The 24,143-nt window shown below is 57.2% G+C and overlaps 1 protein-coding gene across 1 annotated transcript; it reads right to left on the reverse strand.

Moving 5' to 3' along the window:
* Positions 1-1,399: 1,399 nt before the first annotated feature.
* On the reverse strand, positions 1,400-10,614 carry LOC111143660 (ALX homeobox 3). The gene is made up of 4 exons (XM_022497481.1): positions 10,338-10,614; positions 4,900-5,216; positions 2,081-2,209; positions 1,400-1,723 (listed from the first exon to the last, which is right to left on the reverse strand). The coding sequence occupies exons 1-4, from the start codon at positions 10,612-10,614 to the stop codon at positions 1,415-1,417; spliced, it is 1,032 nt and encodes a 343-aa protein (XP_022353189.1). The 3' UTR covers positions 1,400-1,414.
* Positions 10,615-24,143: the final 13,529 nt, after the last annotated feature.

A 24,143-nucleotide genomic window follows, 5' to 3' on the forward strand; every position in this document is an offset into this window, starting at 1 on the left:
TGCGGAGATAAGGCAGAAAGTAGGGATGAAGGATAGAATGGCTAATACTCTGAAACCACAAGAAAGAGTCCTGGCTTTCGTCTCTGCCCCACAGCTCAGACAAGTTCCTGGGGCTTCTGGGAGAAGGGGGCTGCCTCACCCCCATGGTTCTGGCCCAGGAGAGCCCAGAGCCCTCAGTGGGCTCCCCCATCTTTCATTCCACCCCCCACTTCCACTGCCAATTCAGCCACAAGTTTATCTCCGCCTTCCCACTCACCTTCCCACTCCCAGTCCCTCATTTTCCCTTCCACATGGGCCCAACTGCCCTAGAGCTGGGCTCTTCTTCCTGATCCTGGGCAGGTGAGAGGGCCAGGCATGGCATCGCTCAGCCTTGGGGGCCCTGCTGCAGGCCTACCTTCCCCTAGCCCCCAGGATCCCTGCTGGCCCCTCAGGAGGGCCTGGCCCAGCCAGAACCCTGAGCACAGACCAGCTAACCAAGTGCCAAAGCCCGACACAATTGCCTATTCCAAAAAATACTGCCATCTTTATTAGTATGCTGGGCAGCACATTTTTTAAAATTTTTCTTTTTCTTTTTTTTTTTTTTTTTACAAAAGGGGGTGTTGAGATCTCAGGGGCTTAGACTCTGTGGAAATCTCTTTTATTCTTACCAACATCTAATGAGTAAACCAAGGGAGCCTACAGTTTCCATGGCATAGCTCTGGCCTTATCCCATTGAAGAGAATCCAAATATTTGGTGGTGTCTGGGGGACTTTCTGCCCCCTTGCAGGGAGAGAGAACTCCGTGGCATGTTGGGAGAGGGAGCATAGGGCAGGAGTTAAGGGGTAGGCTGGATCAGGGGTGCCAGGCACCATTTCCAGGGACAGCCTATGCGCCCTTGTGAGCTCCAGATGCTGAGTGCTCGCCCCCTAGTGGTGGGTTGGGGAAGTAAGGCTGGCCCCAGATGCTCACGCAAGCCAGGTTTCCCCTAAGTCACAGAGAGCTTTTCCAGCTTCAACCTTTGCCATCCTCTTATTCTCCTGGGTTCCCTGAATGAGGAACCAATTCAGCCATTTCAGCTGGTGGGGTGACACTTAAACTCAGACAAATTCTGAAGGAAGCAGGGCAAGTGTCTTCCTCGAGCCGAGTTGGATGAAGGGACCCAGTGTGTGGTAGGAAGAGTCCTACCTGCTTTGCAGCCCCCTTTGTCCTGGGCAGCCCCACCTTATTTTAAGAGAAAAAAAAAAACAAAAAAACTCTAGCTTGTTCCCTGCAGGAGGCTGAGTATCCCAGCTGCTCTGCTGGGGCCTCCAGGAACCATCGCTGGGGCTTGGAGACAGAGGTATGTCCTCTCTGGCCCCCAGGCTGGAATGAGGTGGGAGCAGCTGGGAACAGAAAAGCGGGGTGGGCAGCTTAGTCTGCATGTCCACGCAACCAATCACGTGGTCCAGTTCAGTAGGGTGGGTGGCTCCTTGGACTTCACCCTGAGTGAGATGAGACTTGGAGACTTATAGTCGCCATCTGGGGGAGGCTCAAAGCCGTGGCCCCCCAGGGCCGGGGAGAAGCCATGGATGGAGTATATGCCAGGGTGGGCTCCAGGGGAAGCTGGCACCCCCATGAAGCTGGCCACATTCCCGTGAGAGTGGGAATACGGAGACATGCACGGCGAGGGCATGCCCTCTGGAGACACGAGGCAGGGGCCAGGGGGGCTCCCAGACCCTGGAGTGGGCCACAGGGAGTTCTGCAGCTGAAAAGAGAGAAAAGAAGGCCCATGAATCAATAGCCCAGGGGCTGCCTTCCTTACCTGGGGGTTCTGTCTCTGCCCTTAGGACTCCAGAAACTTACCCGGCAAGCTCTGTTTGACCGGGGTCTGGAATCTGCTCCCTCCTACCCCCGACCCTCGAAATGGAATCCAGGAGACCCCTGCCACTGTGCCAAGTGAGGTTTCCTGTCGTGCCCGCTGTTAGGCACGCATCATTCATGAGACAGGGAGGAGCCCCGCTTGGTGGAGGACGAGTGATTTACCCACAGTTCCACAGAGCCCTAATGCTGCTTCAGGTCTCCTGGGGGCCAGGCCCTGATGCGGGGCCGGGTGGGGTGTCACCTGCGGGTGGCTGTCAGTTCGGGGCAGCACAGAGATGTCGTAGGCAGATGTGAAAGGGTTCCGCCCCTCCTGGATCTTCCCGTATCGCTCACGCTTCCGCCACTTTGCTCTGCGGTTCTGGAACCAGACCTGGGGACGGAGGGGAGAGGCTGAGGGAGTGACACAGTGGCCCTGAGGTGGGTGGTGGTGTCCTTCTGGAAGGTATGGAGCTGGGTCCCGCCTGGAGGACCTTGAGCCACCTATAAATTCCTATTGTTCTCAGGGCTGGGGAACCCAGAATGAGGTCTAGGAAAGATCTGAGTTTGGAGGGAATTTCTTGGTCCCTTGGGTCCTCATTACCCCCAGACACCAGGCTGTCACTCTCTTGGTTCTCCTGCCCGCTTGGGCCGCTAAGGGTATCATAGGATCTGTGGCCTCAGGCTCTGGGCCCCACCTAGGCCTCCTTTACCTCATCTCCAGTCCCAGGCCACCCACCTGCCATTGTCCGTCCCGGGCCCAGCTCCGTAAGAAGGCCCCTGGGCCCTGAGCCCACTCTTCCCCACAGCCTCATCCCCAACCAGGTAGTATCACTGGATTCTCCCCACTTGCTTCTCATGCCCGCTTGCCTTTGAACCCATCCACCACCTTGAGAGTCCCCGTCTTGGCTTGGGCCTCCCCTGCCAAGGCTGCCCAACTCACCCTGACACACACACGTACATCTCCGCTGGCCTGGGTGTCACGCGGGCATCTCTCTCATACTCACCCCACCCGATTACCATTGTCTGCTTTGTAATCTGTGCCTCCCCTCATCTGTGAGCGCCTGGCAGGTGAGGGGCGCCCGCCTGTGTGCTGGGCGCTTATGTGTGCATCTTCGATGGATCTGTGGGCCCTGTGGCTCTATGTTTATGGTCCCCATGCATGTGTTTTGTGTTTCTATCATTTAATAAACATTTCAGGCTCTGGGGTGGATGTTGGCAATATCAAAACCGAACCAAACCATCCCCTTGCTTTCTAGGGATCTAGGTGGGAGCCACAACAAATTCTGTGTGTGTGCGTGTGATGTGTAAGGAACCCAACCTCGGCCCCTCATATACACCCCCATGGTGGCCGTTCCTACCCGCACAGGCAGGTGAAGCCATGACAGTTAAGGAGCTTGGCAGACCCCCAGCCCACCAAGCCTCAGAGGCAGAGAGCCCAGAGCAGGCGTGGGGCAAGGTCAGGGATGGACCATCCTGCCTGCCCAGCTGCTGGGCCTTCCCTTCTCTATCCTCCCTGCCCCACGGGCAATTGAAAGAGTCTAGAGTGAGTGAAGGGAGCTGCTTCACTGGGCGTTCTTCCCCACCATCCCTGATTGTCTCTACAGACCCCACCTTAGCTTTCCACCTGCACTTGGGCCTGGCCCTCTGCTCTGTTCTGTGTGGTGGCTTACTGCTCTCTGTGGGGCAGGGCCTACAGGTGGCTGTCACTTTCCTGTCAGAGAAAAGAGCCCTCCTGGGGCCTCAAGCATCAGTGTGAGGGCCTACAGCCTCCCCAGCACCCCCTCGGGGTTGAGAAGGCCTGGGAGAGGAGTAGGAGGATGTACTCCAGCTCTCCAAGGAGTGCCACAGCCATGGCCTTTGGGACCCTACCCCAGAGGCTCGCTGAGGGTCTGGAGACTCGATGTTCTGGACTTCTGTGGCTCAAGGGCTCTGGGACTGTTGTGAATGCTCGGCCTCTTACCCTGCTGGCCCCGGCCCTGGGCACTCTACGAGCACAGTCCTAGAAGTGTGTTTTGGGTGCCACCGGGGGTGGGGGGGGAAATGAAAGCAGGAAGACCCAGAAGAGAAGGGGGAAAGAGCCCAAGCACCTCTGGTCTATGCTGAATCCCACTGCGGGGCCTTCTCTGCTAGAAGGCAGCCGGCCTCTTTGCAAGGTCCCATACAGGGTGTGCTATGTATGAGCTCTGTCCCTATGAGGTCTCTTGTGCAGGGGGAAAGAGAATTTCCTCTGTCTAGAGGTCACTTCCTCACCTCTCCCAAGAAGCCCAAATCCCACCCCTCTCCCAGTGACTCCTGCCTGGCCTCAGAGAGCCTGCTGGACACCACACCAGTTCCAAGTCAAAGCAAGGAAACAACCACCATCTTCCTTTTGGGCCAAGCTTTTCCGGAAGCCTCCTTCCCCATCCCCACCCTCTGCTTGCCATCTGCCTGTTCTTTCTCACCTCCAATGTGTCTTGGAAATGGACTTTCCTTCTCCCTTTCCCTTGTTCCCAACATCCCACCATCCCCTCATCCCCCAACAGGAAGCTGGCTACAGCCCTACCCAGGAAGCCCTGGGGCCTGATCTCTGCTGGGGAGAGTTGGTTGGGTGGGGAAGGGGTCTGGGAGCTGGGGGGCCTGAAAATGGCTGGGTCGGGATAGCTTTGAGCATCACTGAACCTCAGACCCCCCCCATTGGGGACCCTCCTGCTCTGGGCAGCTGCCTCGGGAGCTGCCGGATGTGTTCAGCCTTTCACTGCTTTTGAAAGGCTGCCGCATCTTGATGCTCAAAGACCATCCAAAGGGAGACCGAGAGATCCAATGACATGCACTAAGTCACCTGGTCAGCTAGAAAGTGGCAGAGCTAGGGCTCCCAGACAGGTAGGTCTTTGAACTGCCAGAGGCAACTACCCCATGAGGCACTTGGGCCGCAGCGGAGCCGGGCATGGAGGGGGAGCCGAGGGGTGGCAGGCCAGGGGCAGGCACTGGGGGAAGGCGGCTCTGCATGGCACCAGCGCCCACCTCTCCCGGCCCTTCCATGGTCTGGCCCACGGCCGCGGTGGTCAGGGCAGCCAGAGAGGCCCACGGCCGGGATGCCCTCACCTGTACCCGGGCCTCAGTTAGATCCGTTCGCAGAGCCAGCTGCTCCCGGGCGTACACATCCGGGTAGTGGGTTTTCTGGAAGACTTTCTCCAGCTCTTCCAGCTGGAACGTGCTGAAGGTCGTGCGGTTCCGGCGCTTCTTGCTCTTACTCTTGGCCAGCTCCATGGAGTCCGGGAGCCCCGGGGACAGAGGGACACGCAGGCTGGCCAGACAAGGGCCCGGGGAGCCTTGCAAGCTAGAGGGCCCGTCTCGGGGGCCCCCTCGGCAGTCCAAGGGCAGCTGGGGGAAGCTGGCAGCTTTGGAGGCCTTTTCCTCAGCTGCAATGGAAAACACAAAAAGGAGGATGGAAACCGAACCAGGAGGTTTTGTGGGTGGACTGGGGGAGGGGGCAGAACGTTTGACGCTTCAGTCCCCGCCTCCCCCTTCCTTTCTCTTCCCTCGTCCCAGCAGCCACCCTGCATGGGAGCCTGGCATTTGGAGGCCTGTGTGCTGAGCCTCCAGCTCAGGGGGCCCTGGGGAACCATGTGCTCTGTGGTCGGGCGGATCTGCTGGGGCCAGAAGAGGGTTCATTTCGGGGAAGCGCTTTGTGGTGGCGTGGCCCACAGGGCGTGGGGGTGCCAGGACTGGCCCCCTGGGCAGGGCCTAGCACAGAGGCGGGAGGAGGGGGTGAGCCCCCGGGGTGGCTGGCATCTCCCGCCCCCGCCAGGAAGTGCCTCCTTGGCCCTGACTGCGGGGGCTGTGGTTCCCAGGTCCTCATGCCCCTGCCTCCGGTCCCAGGTCCAGGCAGGGGACAGACAGGGACACTCAGATCCCCTTTGGCTGGTCTGGCTGTGCCTCATTCTCTAGACCCCAAATCTCAGGGCAATGACAAATTCCCCAGCCCCAGGACATGAAGGACAAGATGGGGCAAAGAAGCATCCAAAAAACATTGTCTCATTCCTCCGGAAATTGTGATGTTTGACCCAACATTTGAGCTCCAGCATTAGAGAGCAGGAGGGTGAAGGCTTGGGGGACCAGTGTCGAAAGAGGACTCAGCTCCCAACCCCATCACTCTGGCCAATGACTGTGCCTCCCTCCTGGGCAGTTTCTGATGGCTCCCCCATTGCCCAGGATGAGCAAGCAGGGAGGGGTGACCTGACTGCTGCTGGGCACAGTTACCAGAAGCCCCACTCTGACACGCTAACCCGCACATGAGAGGCTTGGTGGAGCCCTGCCACAACCAGGTCATGGTGAAAAATAGGTCACCCCGATCGCTCTGCCCACTCCTCTGGCAAGCGGCATTGCCATGAAATCTCGAGAGCCCACTGGGACAGCAGGAGCACAGCCACAAAGGCGCCCCATTGACTCATACCGGTCCTGGCCTGGCCCTGGCCCATCCCAGGCAGGGGTCTGAGCCCCAGGAGGCCCAGAAGGCTGGCACCAAGAGGCGGTTTCCTCCTCGGGACTTGGTGTCAGGATCACAGCTGTCATCAGGGAAAGATGGGACCAGAGAGATGGGATTCTTGGGTTCTGGCTCTGATGATTCCCCATCTGCATTATGGAGGACAAGTTGGGCAGGGTCCCCCCTCAGCTGGAAGGTGGTCAGGGACCTCCCAGGACACCCGGGCTGTGCAGGAAGCTCCAGGTTGTGCAAGGATCCTGGAGGCCTGGCAGGGTCAGGGGCCTGCCCTTGGGTACCAGGCTCATAGCTCGGGCAGAGCATCGAGGAGAAAGTGCTCCAGCCACTAACTTCCGTTCTTGGCCAACATATTTTGGTTCTAGAGATAGTTCCATGGGCAGCCGCTTAGGAAGAAGGACTCATGGAAGCTGAGCCAAATAATTGAAAATGGTCAGGGGGAGTGGGAGACTGGAAAGGGACACCCTGCCTCTAGCAGGTTTGAGAGGGGGTTCTTGGAGTCCTGGGTTCAGAGGGAGGTCCTGCTGGACTCCAGGCAAAAAAAGGGTGAGGGTTGCAAGGGGATGGGGGCTAGGGGATGGGGGCGAGGGGAGCAATGACATCACTGTAGGGGTTTCTCCAAAGTTCTAAGGCTTTGCTCACTGGCTCTTGGGCCTTCCGAGTCTGTTGGAACAGGATCTGCCCGAGGAAGTGACCAGCTCTGGGCTCTGAGCTGCCAGAGTGAGAGATAAAAGTGTGGCAGGACTTTTCAGAACAGCCACCCAGAAAAGGGGCCAAGCCTGCTGGCCTCCGCTGGCCTCTTATGCTGGCCCATTCTAGAGCCCTCCCGGGGGACTAGGGTACTTCTCCCCTCTTCATCGCCATGGGCCTGAAACCTCCATCTACCTGGAGGACTCCAGGGAGAAGCAGGCACCCCCTCTCTTTGGGGGGACGGGGCACACCTCCTAGAATCTCTCCTGAAGAGCAAGGCTCAGGGGAGAAAAGGGGAGGTGGGATCCGGAAGAGCAGCAGTCAAGAAAGAAAGGAAAGGCAGCCCCAAGTTTTGAGTCTGCAGTTGCAAGGAGTATGGTGCCTGGTGAGGCCCCAAGCACTTTCAAGGTGTACTGGCAGTGTATGGGGGTCACTTGCACCTGGTGGGGACCCTGGGTGGTTAAAGGGGGAGTGTTCATGGCAGAGATTGGGATCCTGGGGCCCAGCACCAGGGGGTCCACAGCCTGCACAACTGAAACACCACAGCAGAAGTCTGTGGGGCCTGAAAGACAGGAGCCAGGCAAAAGCCTCTGACGCTGCCACCGTGCTCCCTCCAGCTCCTTCGCAGGGCTGCTCTTCCGCACCCTGCCAGCCGCCAGAGCCCCGGCTCCCCACGCCAGCCGAGAGCCCCACTGCCCTCTCAGCCAGCGTCCACTGAGGCCTCCAGACCCAGCACCCGGCTTTCGACCACGGTGGGGGTCTTGCTCTGCGCTGTTTCCCACGCGATCCGCAGAGCTCGCAGAGGCCTGGGCTCTCGCAGCTCCGGCTGGTAACCTGAAGCCGTTATGGGCATAAACCCCGGGCGCGGGACCCCAGTGGGCCCTTGTGCTCTCCATAGAGTTTCCACCTTTGGCCTAGACGCCTCAGCTTGGGGCCCTCCCCAGCTTGGAATCCTTCACGAGGTCTGCGATCCGTGCGGTGAGCAAGGCCTTCAGTGCTCCGTTCAGGGCCTCCGAGGTGGCGGGCGCATTCCCAGGTCAGAGAGCCAAGCCAGGGAACGGACCCAGCGGCCCCCGGCGGAGCGGGAAGGAACGGCCGGGCACTTCTCCGGTCCTCTGAGCAGCCGCGCGCACGGGGCCCAAAGGGTGGCCAGCACCGCCGGGACGCGGCCAGGGTCTAGGGCAGGGCTGTGCGCTCTCCGCCAAGGGCACCGCAAAGAGCGGGAGAGGAGCTCCAGGCTCTCCAGCGCGCGACTGCCAGGGCCTCCGCAAGATCGCGCCGCAGATGGGGCGCAGCTGCGCGCTCACTGGTCTGAACTGGAAACGCTCGGAGCCCGTCAATTGAGAAGCCTGGAAATAAGGCGGTCTCCCCCTTTGCCGCCACTTCCCACTTGGTAGACTGCGTGGCCCTAGTCCCCCGGGGCCGGTCCTCCCCAGCAGCCCCGCTCCGCCGCAGGGACGCAAGGGGACCGCGCCTGCCGTGTTCCGGCCCCGGCACCCGGGAGGCGAGCAGCGGCCGGGGTCCCAGGCTGCGCTCCTGTTTTTTCGTTTGGGTGGTCCTCCGCTCCACTTGAATCGTTCATTTTCCTCTTCCACTTGATCTCATTTTGCAGCTTTCTGCTCTTTTAAGATCTCCCTGTTTTTCCTTTCATTTTTTTCTGCTTCTACTCTTCTTTGTCCCCTCCCTCCTTCTCCATTTACCCGCTTCGTTCGATCGTTCTTCGATCCTCCGCTTGCTTTTTTCTTTCTGTTCTTCCTTTCGCTCTCCGTTTATTTCTTAACATTCTGCACTGCTTGCCGACTTTGTCTACCTCTCCTTCTTCGTTGTTTTGTTCAATTCCCTTTTCCTTATTTTTGGTGGTGGTTCACACTCTTAGGTTTTAGTTCTACGCATTTCGTTGCTGACACCCTCGCCGTCGCCGGGTCCCTCCGCGCCCCGCCGCTCCTTGTGCCCCAGCGCTCTCCACAGTGTGCCAGTCGCGGCCTTCCCGCGGTGCCTGCGGGATCCGGCGCGCCCAGCTGGACGCGGGCCTGTGGGGTGAGTCCTGCCCGACGCGGCGCGCCTAGCCAGCCCGGGTACCTGTCCCCGGCGTGCTCATGGCGCTGCGCGGCCGCCGCTGTCTGGCTGGGATCAGAGGAGCCAGGCCAACTGCTTCTCATTAAGTCCCAACTATGGTTTTTATCAGGAGAGCCTCTTTCAAAGGGCACAGACACGAAGCTCTGCGGACTCACTCACTTCCTCCGCTGACCCCCACACACCTCCCCGCCCTTCCCGGCACATTCCCACCGCCCCGGCTGGGCGAAAGCCCGAGCTGCCTGGCCACTCGGTGGAGGCCGGCCAGGCGCCAACGGGTTGAGGCCGACCTCAGAACATTCAGCTCTGGGCCTCAGGTGCGGGCCCTGGCAGCACAGATGGGGCCGGCGCCCAGACTCCTTACAGGTCAGCAAGTGCAGCGGTGGCGGCTGGGCTGCCGGCCCGTGTGGCAGGCCCCAGCGTTCAGGCGCGTTCTCCGGAGTTGGCGCGGTCCAGCTGGCCTTGGCACATGGGGCACCGGCCCAGGAGCCCGAGGCGCCCAGGGGATAGGCCCGCCCGGGCTGCTCTCGACGGCCCCAGCCGTGGCGATCCAGGGCCAGCAAGCCAAGACTGCGGGAAGGGCGGCCATCCCCGTGCTTAACGACGGGGAGGCCAGGTTTGTCTGAGAAATAAGAACACAGTTATTCCGTATTGAGAACCGCCCCGGCGCTGCCGACCGGCCGCGTCCGCGCCGCCGAATGCCTAAAGCGCAGGCAGCGCCTTCCCCACCGAGGCTGGGCCTGGGGAGGAGAAGCCGGCGGCGGCCAGGCCGCAGCCCTCAGCTGAGTCCTGCTTGGCCACTCCAGGTCGGGGCCCAAGCTCAGAGCCCTGAACGGGCGCCGCACACAAAAGGCGCGCTTCTCTCCCCGCATCCCCCCGCAGAGGGCTCAGGGTGGCGCCCAGGCCCTGGGCCCCGTCCGGGCTTCTGAATCGGTGGCAGTTCCAGGCCAACTCCGGCCAAGCGTGATTTCTCCTTCCCGCCTCCGGTCGCCTTCGGGTCTCACTAGGCCCGGGGCCGTCGCCGCTCCACCCTCGCGCGACCTCCCGCCTCCCATTCCAGCCACCGGAGACACGGGGGGCTCTGCCTCACGCGGGGCGCTGGCTTTGCCCGGCCGGGACCGGCACCGGTGGGGCTTCCGAGGGGGCCGTGGCGGGGGGCTAGAGGGTCAAAGAGTCGAGAGCAGGGCGAGCCGGCGAGGGGAGTGGGAAGGCCGGAGCCGGCCGGGGAAGGGAAGGAGAGCGGGTCGGGGCTGCGCGCTGCCCCCGCGCCGCGCGTTACCTTCCGCGGGGCCCTCGTAGAAGTGGCTGCCGTTGAGCGCCGGGCCGGGCCCGAGGTCCTGCAGGTACTTGGCGGGCGGCTTTGCCGGCTCGGGGAGGTAGGGCTCCAGGAGCCCGCAGGCCGGAAAACGGGTCAGGCGGGGGCCGCGGGGCGGCGCGGGGTGCAGGTGAGGCGCGCCGGCGGGGGTCCCCTGCGGGCCGGGTGGCTCGTCCCCCGCGGCCGCGTAGGGGCCGGGCCCGGGCCCCACGCCGAAAGGCGCGCAGCGCTCGGGGTCCATGCCGGCTCCCCGCGCACAGGCCGCGGGGGCTCCGGGGCTAGCGCTGCCTGTGCGGCCTGTGAGCGCCCGCCAAGGGGGAGGGACCTGGGAGCGGGGGCGCGGAGCCCCCGGGAGCGGCGCGCGCCGCGGGGGGCGGGGGACAGGGGAGGGGGCCGCGCCTCTGACTTAATGCTGGAACCATCCACGTCACGTGCGGCCCCGCGCGGGTTAACCCCTAGGAGCCCGGGAGCCCCCTGGATTCACCCCAGCCCGCGTTCATCAGAGGCAGTTCGAGCAGAGGGAGGAAGCCACCTTCTCTCGACGGCAGGGTCCCTTTTGTCTGCCCATCTTGGTGAGTCCCTTGCTCAGAGCAGCACCCTAGGTCCTGACATCCAGCCTGGAGCTTCTCGCCCCTAGAGGCGTGATGCACGCCCAGCAAACACTCTTAGGCCTGGTCTCCCGACAGAAGCCTCGGATAAGGGTGGTCTGGGGGAGGGGCTGGACTGGGACTTTACCTAACTCTTTGCTGGGAGCTGGAAAAACCTTGCCTCAGGCAGGAACACCTCCCTTGGGGATCCCTTGTTCCTCCCTGGGACTAGAGTCCTTGGGGAGAGGTGTGTGGAAAAAGATCTAATCCGGGAATGGGGTCTGGAAAGTTTGGGCCAGGGCGCTGTCATTAATTAGCTGTGGGACCTTGAACTGTGGCTAGTGTCTTCATCTGATTCTGGAGCATTTCTGTGTATTCCTGGTGGGTTTGAGAAGCAGAGGCTGAACCAGAAGGGGCAGGGAGACTTGCAGGGGCAGCTCAAGACTGGACAGGGTCTAGCAGAGGCTGTCTTTGGAGCAGGTGAGAGGGTACATAGAAGGTTTGGGGTTTGAAAAGCAGGCATGAAGTGAATACCTTTCCAGTGATCTGAAAGTGCATGGGGGTCCACTGGAGAGAGGCTGCCTGCAGCTCAGACCCCAAGGCTCTACTGCCCCAGGCCTGCCCTTTTGCAGGGAGGTGAGGGTAGGGTTGCATCTCCTAGGAGCTGAGTCTCTCCCCCCCACCCCAACCAAAGGATGCATAGGACTAGGGAAGTAGCTTGGAATTTCTGAGAAGAGAAACAACCCCCACCCTAAGATCTGAGAAGACATTCCTGACCTGGGACCCTGCTCCCTTCTGTGGATTGAGGAGTCCCCAAGTCTGGGTTACACAGCTTTTATTTTCAGTGACTCCAGAGACTAGTGAGTGGGACAGGGAGTTAAACATCGTTTGTATTTCATTTGAATTCTCAATTTTAAAGGAATCCAAGAGGCCTGGTGTGAACACCTCCCTCTTCCGCTGGGGGCTTAGAGGGGGTTTCTTGGCTGTCCTCAGCCAGAGTTGGGCTGTAAATCAAGGCCAAACAGGAACCAGAAGCCTTGCATCTCACAAGTAGTCATTAAGCCATTATTAAACATACCGTAACTTCTCTGAAGCCTTATTGGTTTAAATACCACATTGGAGGCATTATGGCCATTAGGGCCCCTGATCACAGGCTGCAGACTGGGCTAGTGAGGTGGGAGCACCTGGGGCTGGTATTTCCAGCCAAGAGGGAGGTTCAGCTCAGAATTAAGCTCTCCTCTCTGGCCTCACCAGGGGCATCAATTCTCCAGGATCCAGTGGCTCGAAGCTTTGGGCAATCAATTTGCCTCGATCCCTTTCACTTATTAGGAAGGTTTTCCGATAGTTCTTGGGCTTGGGGCTGTGGATATTTTGACTCTTCGGGACGATGTTCGCGTCCACGCAGGACGCCACTTCTGTTCCACAAAGGAATGGAGCAGCTTAGTGAGAGAGATGCACAGAGGATGCAGGGAAAACATCACCAACAGTTTAAACAGGGCAGCCGGGCTTAAAGGCCAAGTGTTTTGCTTCAGGTGATAAACCTTTCTCAGCCTCAGTTTCCTTGTCGTAAAAACAGGCTGTGCACGCGGACAAAGGATGTTGGAGACTCGCAGATGTTTTGATGGGTGTGATGCACTGTGTTAGTTCATGAGATTATTATTGCCATTATGATATCCAAGAGACAGCAATTGGTGGAAGGTTCCTGACCCCGGGGGCTGAGTGGGCTAGAGGCTGGGGCTGATCAGACAGACCTAGAGACCCACAGCCCTGCCAAGCCCAGAAGTTCCTCCTGCCATTCCCCACTCTCTGACCAGAACCATTTTCCATGCTGCCAGTTGAACTGAGGCCGAAGAAAACCCCAGCTTTCATTCAGATCGTCTGGGTAGATAGAATTGCCCTCTGGATGGCTTTTTCTCCCAGGATCATGAGAGGCAGGGTACGCTTCCTTGTTCCCGTTTCAAACCACTAGTGCAAACTCTTTACCTCTATGAGATCTGGGGAGAGTTTGATGGAGCAGAGGCACATAGAAAACACAAAAGTGGCACTCGTGGAATTGTCCATTATGAGGGCTGAGAGATCCTGGAGTACCACAGGGGCCCTCATCTTACAGATAAAAACAATAGCTGATATGTCTTCCTGCATGTCAGCCACTCTCTCATGTATCCTACAGACACGGGTTTATTTAATCCTCCCCACTCCAAGAAGCAGGCACAATTATTATCTCCATTTTACAGAGAAGAGACTGAGGCCACAGAAGGGAGCCATTTGTCTAGGGTGGCCAAGACCACTTCGTGGTGGAACCAGAATTGATGCCCATTATCTGTCTGTGGTCCCGCACCTGACACGGAGCACCTCTTGGTCCTTCTTCGGCTAACATGACAAAGCTGAAATCATCCAGTGCACACCCTCGTGTTCCTGGAGGAAGGTTGGGACTTTTCCCTGAAAAGGAAGTCGAGGCCAGAGTGGACTAGAGACAGAGGTGGTCCAGGGTGGAACCACAGCGCCGCCTTCCTGCCCACAGAGTGGCACTTTACTGAGACTCCCCACCCCTCATTCGCGGGTAGCAAGGGTGGCTGGGACAATAGGTACAGGGTGGTTTCTGCTAAGCTGAGACCAAATGAAACAGAGCAGCGAGCACCTGAGAGGTTTTACGACCCACTGGTGCGGCCAGATGTGGGGCAGTATCTTAAGAGAATGTGTGAGTTCCCCATGCCTGCTGTTTGATGGCTGCGTGCGTTGTGGTAGCATCTGTCACTGCTGTATGATCCATGGAGTAAGTGAGAACTGATGCGATGATCCCGATCACATGAAAAACCTTAAAGCAACAACACTGACTAACTTCCCACCTGCTGAGAAAAACCACTCCTAAAATAACAACAGTGCTTACTGGCTATGTCTAGGCAGCTGTTCTCCACCAGCCAATTGCTTCATTTATTCATTCCGTGGGAGGACCTACTGTGTGGCAGGCACGTGTGCGGGCACTGAGATGCTAGAAGTGCCTGCTACCTTCGTGGGGTAGACACTTGGAAATGTCTCCTCCCCCACGACAAAATCGGCATTGGGGTGTGAATTAGGATGGAACCTGGTCTCAAAACAGAGTTCCCGATGTCTAGCCTCACCTGGGAGATGGGTTCTAGAATCAGAGAAGGAGCCCCAACTCCCGCTCTCTTTCATTTTCGACATCCCTCAGCCTACACCACATCCCGTTTCCCCAGTGGATATCCGAAAGGGGTCGGAACAACGGGAAAAATGTCACCTCAGATCTGACATAGACAAACCTTCCTTTTCAGACAGGAAGGACTCAGTTGCTTCTTCTTTTTTTTTTTTTTTTTTTTTTTTCCCCTCGAAGGGAAGACCATTGGTACTGCCCTTGTCCTGTTTAGGCTCTGAAATCCTAGACTGATCCCTATGAAAATTCTGGGTTTGGGAGCCCAAGGAGATTGTTTCTCATTAGTGACATTCTTCCTGGAAGGTCAGGCTAAGGAATGGTAAATAAACCCTCAGATCCGCTGCTTCCTCCTCACCCATGATATTTAAAAGAAAGAAAGAAGGGGGCGGGGAGCTTTGTGCTGCGAGACCCAGAATCCTGGGCTGACAATCCAGGCTGCAGTCTGGGCTTAGGGGTGAAATTTCTGGGACCTTAGGGAGCTATTTTTGCTCTTCTATTCATTTGATCTCTTTCCTTGGGACAGTCACTTAACCTGTCCATACCTCAGTTTCTTCCCTGGAAAACGAGAGCAGTGATTTTGTAGTTTAGCTTTGCTGGAATGAACAGAACTGTGTTTAGACAGATGGTGTTTGAGCCTGACTCCACCCTGAACCTATATTTCTCTGCTTATGCCCTCTGCCCACCTCCCTGGGGTCGGGTTGGGATGGGGGCAGTGAACGGAGTTGGGGGGGCTGTGTCTGGGATGTGTCCTGAGTGCCTGATCTGGCCTGACGGCTGCCTTACTGCCCTTGTGTGGAGGTAAACGGGGTCTGTGGCAAATGCCAACGCAGACCAGGAGAAGTCGTTTTATGGGAGAGTTTCTGATGAACTCGTTCTGGGTGTAAAGCAGAAGGAGGCAGATTTGGACTTCTTGGCAATTCTAGCATGCTGATAAGTTGACATACTGCATCTGTGTATTTGTTGAGCCTGTACTGAGTGCCTGCCCTGTGCCAGACAGTAGGGCTGCACAGCAAGGACTGAATCAGAGGACAGGACAAGGCTTTTCTAGGCTGGTAGGGGACACACAGAGCAATGGCACTTAGATCGCAGGCTGTGTTGTGCTGGCAGGAAGCACAGGGCTCATGGAGGCCATGAGATGGGCACCTGTCCCAGCTTTGGGCTGGGGGCAGCTGGTCACGGGACAATTCCAGGTAGAAAGTCAAGTGGGGCTTAGCAGGGAAGGGGGTGTGAAGCGGGCAGGGAGAGAAGGCATCCAGAGAGAACAGCCCTGTGGTGGGAAAGAGGAAGCCACGTTTGCAAAGGAACATGCATTTGTTGAATTGCTGGGGCCAGGGCAGGAAGAGTCTGGGCTGAAGTGGGAGAAAGAGAGACAGAGGGGAGGTGTCCACCCAAATCAAGAGAGACTCCAGGGGGAGGGCAGGATGGTTCCACAGACATCCACCGTGCACAGTGTCCATCTGCCAAGCCCAGCTTTAAGCACTGGGTCTGCAAGTGGCAGATGAGAGGGAGCAAGCCCTAGGGCCCAGAATTTCCCTGACTTTAGGGGGGCACACGACCCATATCTAGCAGGCAGGCAGTAAGAAAGCCTACAGAGAAGCAGCAGACCAACATGCCCATCTAACTGCTGGGCGCCCTGAGGTTGGAGAGTTGGCGGAGGGCGGAGGAGCTGTGTGCGGCAGGTTGAGCGCCGCGATCCCTGAGACCCTTCCATAGCAGAGCTCTGGCTCTTCCTGGGAATGCTGGCCGGGGCACCTCTTGAACTCATTTCAGCAGGAAATCCATTGGTTCCAGAGTGTAGATTCCAGATTTGTTGTTTTTACGGGGCTAACAAGTATGTAATTAGCACATCTGGGGCCCTTCAAAGGAAATGCAAACATACACCATCGAACACCCTTAGAGATGTGAGTGGGACCCACCCCAGAGTTCTGGAAGGAGCTCACCACCATGTCACAGAGACACCCACTCCAGTCCAGGGTCTGCTTCTGCGCTGGGAAGAGAGAGAGTGCGCGGACACTGGGTCTGAACTTTAGGAGGGACTGGGAGAAAAGCAAGTGACAAGGTTTAAACGGCCTCTGCCTGGCCTCCTCTGGAGTCAGCTGGGGAGGAGAGGGGGTGGGCTGGGTAATAACAACGCCCACCGCTCACCGAGCACCTACAGTGTGCCAGGCAAACACCACCTCCTCACATCTTCACGTTGTTACGCAGCTGGCATTAATATTCCCATTTTAACAAATGAAGAAACGGAGATTGGCCTGTGTGTCAATTTTCTAATACTGCTTAGCAAATCACCCCAAAACTCACTGGGCTTAGCACAACAATAGTCAGGAGCAGCTTGGCTGAATGGTGTGTCTTGGGGCATCTCACAACCCCAACTCAGATATTGGTTGGGCTGCAGGACTCTGGGGCTTGGTGTGGGCTGCAGGATGGATTTCTGTGGTGGCTCGCTCCCACAGTTGGCAGGTAGGTATTGGCTGTTGATGGGAGGGCCCAGTTCCACCCGTTGGGGGGGCCTCTCCCCCTGGCTACTTGGGTGTCCTCACAACCTGGCAGCTGGCTTTCCCCACAGCCAAAGATCAAGGTGCAGTGTCGTTTACGACCCAGCCTTGGGATACACGCACACACGCGTGCACGCTTTGGCCATATTGGACTGACTACACAGTTCTGATTGGTTCTGACTGAGAGGATCCCACCAGCGTGGGGCCATCGTGGGGGCTGATGACCATAGACAGGCTCAGAAAACTGCCTGGATCCCACGGTTGCGGAGTGCGGCTGGGATTCACATGCGAGACTCTGTGGGGAGGCTCGAAGGCCACATGTTGGCTCAGAAAGACTGTGTGTACATCAATGAGCTAAGAGGCGGCTCTTGTGGGGCACAGAGCCTGGCAGACAAGTGGCAAAACCCAGTGGGTAGGGAGAGCCATACTCACTGCCTGTCCTGAGGGAGACTGAAGGATATGGGGATGAGGTGTGCCCTGGTCTTTTCTGTACCTTGGGCGTCAGTGGCCACAGCACACAGACTCCTAGGGGCTCCCTTAGGACAGCGAGCTGATCTCCGGGCTCCCCCGGGCTCTTCGTTCATGTGGGTGAAGGAAGGAAGCAGGCTCACCTTTTCCCTGAGCAGGGTACTAGAATATCCTGTTTGCATTGCTCTCTGCTTAGCAAGGGGAACACTGACCTTCGACCTTGAACTGAATGATCAGGAGCTGGGGGCAGTGTTCAGAGCCCACTATGACTTAAGTCTGAGCCGGGCAGTCTACTTTTTAAAACGGCACAGAACCCACCTGGGAGGTAGATGCTATCATTTCTACTTCCTAATTGATAATATGGAACTCGGAGAATGAAGTCAGTTGTCCAAGGTGTCATACACTTCCTCAATGACGGAACCAGGAGGGACCCCAGGCAGGTGCCCTAATCAGCTTGCGCCCTCTCCAGCGTGCTATGCTGCCTTGAGTCGCCTTGGACAGATGAGGGCTGTGCTTGCTTTCCCTCTGGCTATTCGGTGGATCCGAGCACTGCGTGGGGTAGAGACAACACTGGGCAAAATTGGAGGGTGCGGGGCTAAAAACGCACCCCCACTCCAAATTCTGGGTGAATCCTTCTTACTCGCTTTTTTTTTCTCCGGGAGAGACGAGATTGGGACACAAGACCAATTACCCAGGAATATGAGGATGTTTGCTAAGTGTGAGACAGGCTGTCCTGGTGGAGGACCAGATATGAGCAGGAAGGCACAGTGTACTCCGAGTCACTTCCTGGTGGAGAAGAAAACCACTGCATGGTCGCGAGCATATCAGCACCCTTGGCCGGACTCTCAGCTGCACAACCCTGGGGACCATTGCAAATGGCCACTCCCCCGTGCAGAGAGCCTTGGAGAGTTCAGAGCTCAGCCTGAGAAGATGTGGATCTGGACAGATGGAGGGGAGGGCAGTTGCTGAGCCCAGGTCAAGTGGACACTGTGTCTGAGCACGAGGCACTTGGCTGCCTCCAGCAGAAGGCTGTGTGAAGGAGCAGCAGGTGTGACAGAGATGGGCTGGGCGGGACCAGAATGTGGCAGGTGTGGAAAAGGGAGCCTTCTTACTTTTTAGATAGCAGGAGCCAGTGGGTAGTAGTGAGAAGCCCTTGCAGGAGGCCTGGCCCTGAATAAGTGTTTGGTAAGTGTTAGTATTATTATGGTTGCTGTCATTTAACAGGAGAAGGAGAGCTGTGTTATGGGAAGAGAATTTTGGTGGCCTGAGCAGAATAATAATAGTAGCGATGCTATCTAACGTTTATTGAGTAGTTACTATGGGCCAGGCTCTTTAAGCACACTGTCTTAGTGAAGTCTAACCTTCTTCTTTTTTTTTTTAAAGTTTTATTTATTTATTTGAGAGAGAGAATGAGAGAGAGAGAGCATGAGAGGAGGGAGGGTCAGAAAGAGAAGCAGACTCCCCGATGAGCAAGGAGCCCAATGCGGGCCTCGATCCCAGTGTCCTGGGATCATGACCTGAGCCAAAGGCAGACACCCAACCGACTGAGCCACCCAGGCGCCCGAAGTCTGACCTTCTTATGAGCCAAGTACTGCTGTCTCTATTTTACAGCTGAGAAAACTCTGGCCCCGAGAGAGTCAGTCACTTGCCCGAGGTAGCGGTGGCACATAGGACAAGGGGACACAGTGTGTCGTGTAAGAGAGTGGTCCTGGCATGAGGTGCCTAAGGCCTGAACTGTGGTGTGGCTGAGGGGAAGAAGAGGGATGGCTGAGGGAAGAGGTGTTTTTAGTGAGAAGAAGTGACAGACATATTGCCATCAGGGTGGGGGTGTGGTGTATGGATGACCAGCAGCTGCAGAGAGGAGGGCACAGGGATATGTCTTCAGGGGACATGTGGAACCCCTGAGGCAGACGTCCATCCGGAAAGGGGCCCTTCACTCCCTACACGTTGTCGACTGCAAAATCTGAATGGAAGGATTCTAAGAACCCTAAGAACTTCGGGGGCTGAGGGAGGAAGTCTCTCCATGGGCTTGCCAGGCCCTGGAATCCTGTGATGGGCACCCTCCTAGGGACAGCAGTAGGCATACACAGGACATAGGCATGCTGGGGTGGGCATGATTCCCAGGGAACGAGCAGGATGCTTTGCGCGCTGGGTAGAGGACAGTGGAGAAGACCAGGCCAGCAGCTGTTTTGAGTCAATCTGGGCACATTATGAAACACGTGGTCCCTTTAAATGGGAGTGGACAGCCCAAGCCCTGGGCTTCGGGGAAGGTGGCTCTCTCCGAAGAGGTCTTTGGGATTGAGGTGACAGTAGTGATTTTAGAAGCAGCTCCTGCCCTTGGGGGGTGGGGGTGCTGTGCCAGGCCTGGGGTCTGGTGGGGGGCATCGGGGGGTGTTGGTCTGCCATGGGAGTCGGAGGCTGTGCTGGTGGGGTGTGAACACGGGGCGTGCATGTGTGGAATATGCGTGGCTGGGTCTCCCTATTTGGGAGAAGCCTCAAAGCCCTGCATCTGCTTTGGGGGCCCCTTGCAGCCAAAACAGGCAAGCCCTGGATTTGGCGGGGTCCATGCAGGGGAGGGCGTCTGTAACCACACACAGACCCCAGGACGTCTGGGAAAAGCAGCTCTGTAAGCACATTCACACCAGATCCATTGGACAAAGAGACCGGATATTTTGCTGTTTGATAAACTCCGTAAAACAGTGGAGCTGAGTGATTTTGCTGCTGCCTGAATGGAAGGATTCTAAGAACCTATGCCAAGAAGATAAATAAGGCCGTGGCTCTAGGAGAGGAGCTGAAACAAATGTGCAGTGAGAGGTACATCAAAGTAAAACTAGTTCTCCTGACGACCGGGGGTTCCGCGTGTGGCAAAGTGTGTGCGTGTGTGCGCGCGCGTGCACGTGTGTGTGTGTGTTGGGGCAAGTGTTTCGCAGACACCAGCCTGTCTCGAGGGGCCTGGAGATGTACCCTGGGCTCCTGCCAGCCCCTCTGAAGGCGGCCCTCTACACAACAGGCCTGCTTGGGATTTGGTTAGGATTAGGCCCAGCCCAGTTTGGTACAAAGGAAAATCCATGTTAGCCACCGTGGGGAGAGTGAGGCCCCGCAGTCAGGCAGCTGGGGTTAATTCAGACTGGAATACAGGCGCAGCAGAGGGGTCAGGAATCCCTCAGGGGGCAGGACCATCAGCCCACGCTGGCCAGTTGAAAGATTTATTCTGTCCGAATGACGGGGTACAAGCTTGAGAGTATAGAAACATCAAGCCCCTTGCATTTGGTTCCCAACAGGTGAGGGGGACGGACAGGGGCGCTGCGATAGAACAGAACGCTAGATCAGGATGGGCATCACCGAAACCTTACGGTGGTCCTTGGCCCGGCAGCAGCAGCATCAGGGAACTTGCTAGAAAGGCAGATGATCGGCCTTGCCCCAGATCTCCCAAGCCAGAAAGTCCTGGGGTGCGGCCCAGCAAACTTTGTTTTGACACTTTTTATTTTTTTCTGGCCGATACTGATGGCGTCTTCAGCGTGACCACGGCCGCTCTAGGCTGTCATCTTCATTTAAAAATGAGGCAAGGGAGGCCGAGAGAGGGAACCTTTGCCAAGAGCATATAGCTAATTAGGACACAGCCACTTCCCCCCCTCACCCATATGTTCTCAGCTATTTATTTTGCAAATAACGTGGGGGGTGTTTAATAAATTTTTTCTTAGAGGCAATTGTTATGTTTATATATTTTCCATTTGTTAATAAGCTATTTAGATCAGCAGTGTTGCCAGGGCTCAGACCATGGAGTTATTTGCTATAAAGTTCAGGTTCTAGGAAGTGGACTCTCCAGTGGGGCCTCAAGCTCAGACAGCCCGGCCATGTCCACCCCCCCCTGCCCCCCAAGTCACCAGCACCTTCTTCCCCTCTCTGTCCCCAGATGCTCTGTCTGTAACTACACCACCAGCCCCACAGACTTGCTCCCTGCAGATGTTTTGGTCAGTAATCCCTCCCTCTGTCTGCTGGGCCAAGTGCGGGTGGAGGTAGTAGGATTAGTTTCGCCCACTGGCCTTCACTGGCTGCCCCGGGAAGACTTGCCTCCCCTTCCCAGCAGCTCCTGCACTGGGCCCAGCATGTTTCCAATATTGCCTCCTTGTTTTCCCCAACGGAGTAACACTTTAATGGGGCAGATTTGTTCTCTGTACGGGAAACATGTGGGCTCCTGTCAGACACCGGGAGAGTGAGCTGCCCTCCGTCACAGCCATCTGATCACCTCTTGGGGCTCCCATCCCTGAGCTCAGGAGAAGGGCAGTGTTCTGAAGCCGGTGGTGTGAGGAGTGAGGAGGTCTTGGATACTTCTGGGTGAGTAACTCTTCTACAAGAGCAGAACCTTGACAGTGTGTTTGTATCGGCCTCAGTTCCTGGAAAGTCCGTGTAAGACTTCTGTTGTGGTCTGAATTCAAATGGTCAAAGAACAGCAGTGTCCAGGGTCAATTAGACCTTGGGGGCAGAATTGTAGGTGGCATTAGAGTGGGGAGAAACGCGCTCCCTTCCTCCTGCAAGGGCCTACGTGGAGATGGTTGGCTAGATGGTGGGGGGAGGAGGCCGCCTTCAGTCAGAGAGAGCCTTCCCTGGCTCCAAACCTTGCTAAACTAAGGCTGTGACCTCCTGGGAACTTGCTTTTCTTTGCCTGCATCCAGGATCCTTTCTCGAGCCCTGAAGTTTTTGAAGCTGGAATTCCTGAGCTTCAAGAGAACAGGATGGTTTGCTTGATTCCCCAACATCCTCCTCAGCTTCTCCTGCCCAACTAGGGGTCCGTAACCTGCAGTTAAGTAATTAAAGTTAATTGAAGTTTATTTCATTTTGAGCATTTCACAAAGCCCTAGAGATAATTGGAGTTTCCCTGGGGTGTTGCAAAACTGGATTTGGAAATCTCAGATCAAGAGAACCATTGGGCAATGGATGATGGAGACAAGGGAGAAAAGGGGAGAGAAAGAAGTGAGGGAGAGGAAGACAGCTTTCTGTTTCCACTGGGTCTTCCCACTTCACGGGAGGGCTCTCGCGGTTACACGGTGATTTGATCCCAAGATGGTTGATTCGGTTCCCAAGTACTGAGCGAGAACAGAGCTAGAGCCCTAAGAGCAACTGGGAAAGAGACAAACAGAGCGCCCCCCTGGATCCCCCCACCCAGTTAAGGACAGTATCAGCCCAGGAAGAGACACCCTGTGTTCCTGAACCTCCTTTCCTCCTGCTCCACAAAAACTTAGTGGATTTTAGGGAAGCCCTTCTTTCTAAATGTGAAGTCTGCTGATTTGAGTCGGGACCCTGGAAACTTGCCTCCTGACCCGGAAGATTTATTTTATTAAGTGGTCCACACCTGAAAGTAATTCAGTCTCTCAGCATGGGTTTGGGGGCTGCGGAGGGAGGACCGAGGCGCGGCGGCGGCGCCCAGTCCCTCGACAGCGCGCAGTCCTGCGCCCCCCGGGAGACGTGTTCTGTCCATCACTCCTGCACCGCGCGCTGGCCTCCCGCGCCGGCTTTGCGGAGAGCGGCGGGGCGCACGAGCGGGGCAGGGGTGGGTGTGGGTGGGGGCTGTGCCCAGAGTCACCCCCCCCACCCCCGCCCCCTGCACCCTCGTGCCTCTGGACCTGCTGATCCCGGTGCCCGAGTCCCGCCCGCGGAGATTGCCGCGGGCCCAGGAATCCCCTCCCAAAATGAGAATGAGAGAGAGATTGAAATAGATAAAAGCATTCAAAGTTTAATGTCAACATCAAATCTCTATAAAACCAGATCAAAGGGAACAGGCGCTTGGTTTCTTCCGGGATCGCCGCGGGCCCCGGGGCTCCGGGAGCCCCGAAGATGGAGCTCCAGGCTGCCCGGCGCATTCTTCTCTCCAGCCGGGGCCTCGGACTCCAGCACCGCGGCCCGGGGCCGAGCGGGGCCAGGGCGCACGCGGGCCGGACGGACGCAGTGCCCGTGAACTTGAGGCCTGGTAAACTGACCGCAGCTCACAGGTTGTCCGCCGCGCGGCCCGAGGGGCCGGGAGCCGAGCCGGAGGCGGCGGGCCGAGGAAACGCGCTAGCAGAGAGCGCAGCTCGCCGGGGTCCGCGACGGACACGTGGCCCGACGGGCGGCCGCTGCCCGCTGCTCCGAACCCGCCGCTGCGGCTCGCATCCCGGCCGCCTCTCCGGGCCGCATCGCGTCGGATGTCCGCCCCCTGCCCTGCAGGCTCCCGCGGCGGCTGCCCAGCCTCTGCTTTCGTTTTCTCCTGCCCTTTCGCAGTTCCATTTTTCAAGAAACAGACGGGTGCGTTTCCCTTTCCGTTCCCGTTCCCGAAATGATTCTTCTAAGGTGAATGACTCAAAATGGAGCTTTCTTCTCGTGGTCCCTGGGAGACTCTGCAGGAGTCAATCTCCCGGCTGTGTCCAGCCAGACGCGCGCCTTGGGCTCTCGTGGGATCATAAACCTGCAATCTAACAGAGGCTTCCGAGGTCAGGGCCACAGGAAATGTGAGATAAACTCTCACATCTCGAAGATAAATACGGAGAATTGTATTAGTAGCAAAATTACAGTCTTTCTCTCTCATCCCAAATAAAAAATCATTGTAAATTAAGGAAGTGTTCTGCGTGTATCAGTTTTATGCGCTGTAGCATTCTGCCCCTCCAGACATAGATTTCCATGTCTGGAGAGCCAGCTGGTAGGTAAAGCCACATGTCTATTCCGGGTGCCTGTATGTGCTGTATGTGTATGGCAGCAACACAGGGTTCCTGGTGCTGGAAGATGGGAGAAGAGTCCCTACGTGGGCTCGCATGGAGGGCCAGTGTGTGTTTGGAGACCTGGGGGAAATACCCAGGACTCGCGCTAGTAACTAAACGGATCAAAGAGGATTTCACCTCATGCGTAGTCTGAAATTACAGGAAATCCATTGGCAGAAAAAGGGGCCGAAAAATTAAAGAGAGGCCAAGGAAATGAGGTGGTTGTTGTGGAAGAAAGGGAGGGAGGCAGAGAGAGAAAGAAAAAAGAAAGAGAAGAATGAAAACACAATGTAAGGAGACGGATGCTGAAAGACACAAAAAAG

This window comes from Enhydra lutris, unplaced genomic scaffold (assembly GCF_002288905.1).
Source record: "Enhydra lutris kenyoni isolate GAN:26980312 unplaced genomic scaffold, ASM228890v2 scaffoldscaffold9, whole genome shotgun sequence".
In the NCBI taxonomy this organism is placed as follows: domain Eukaryota; kingdom Metazoa; phylum Chordata; class Mammalia; order Carnivora; family Mustelidae; genus Enhydra; species Enhydra lutris.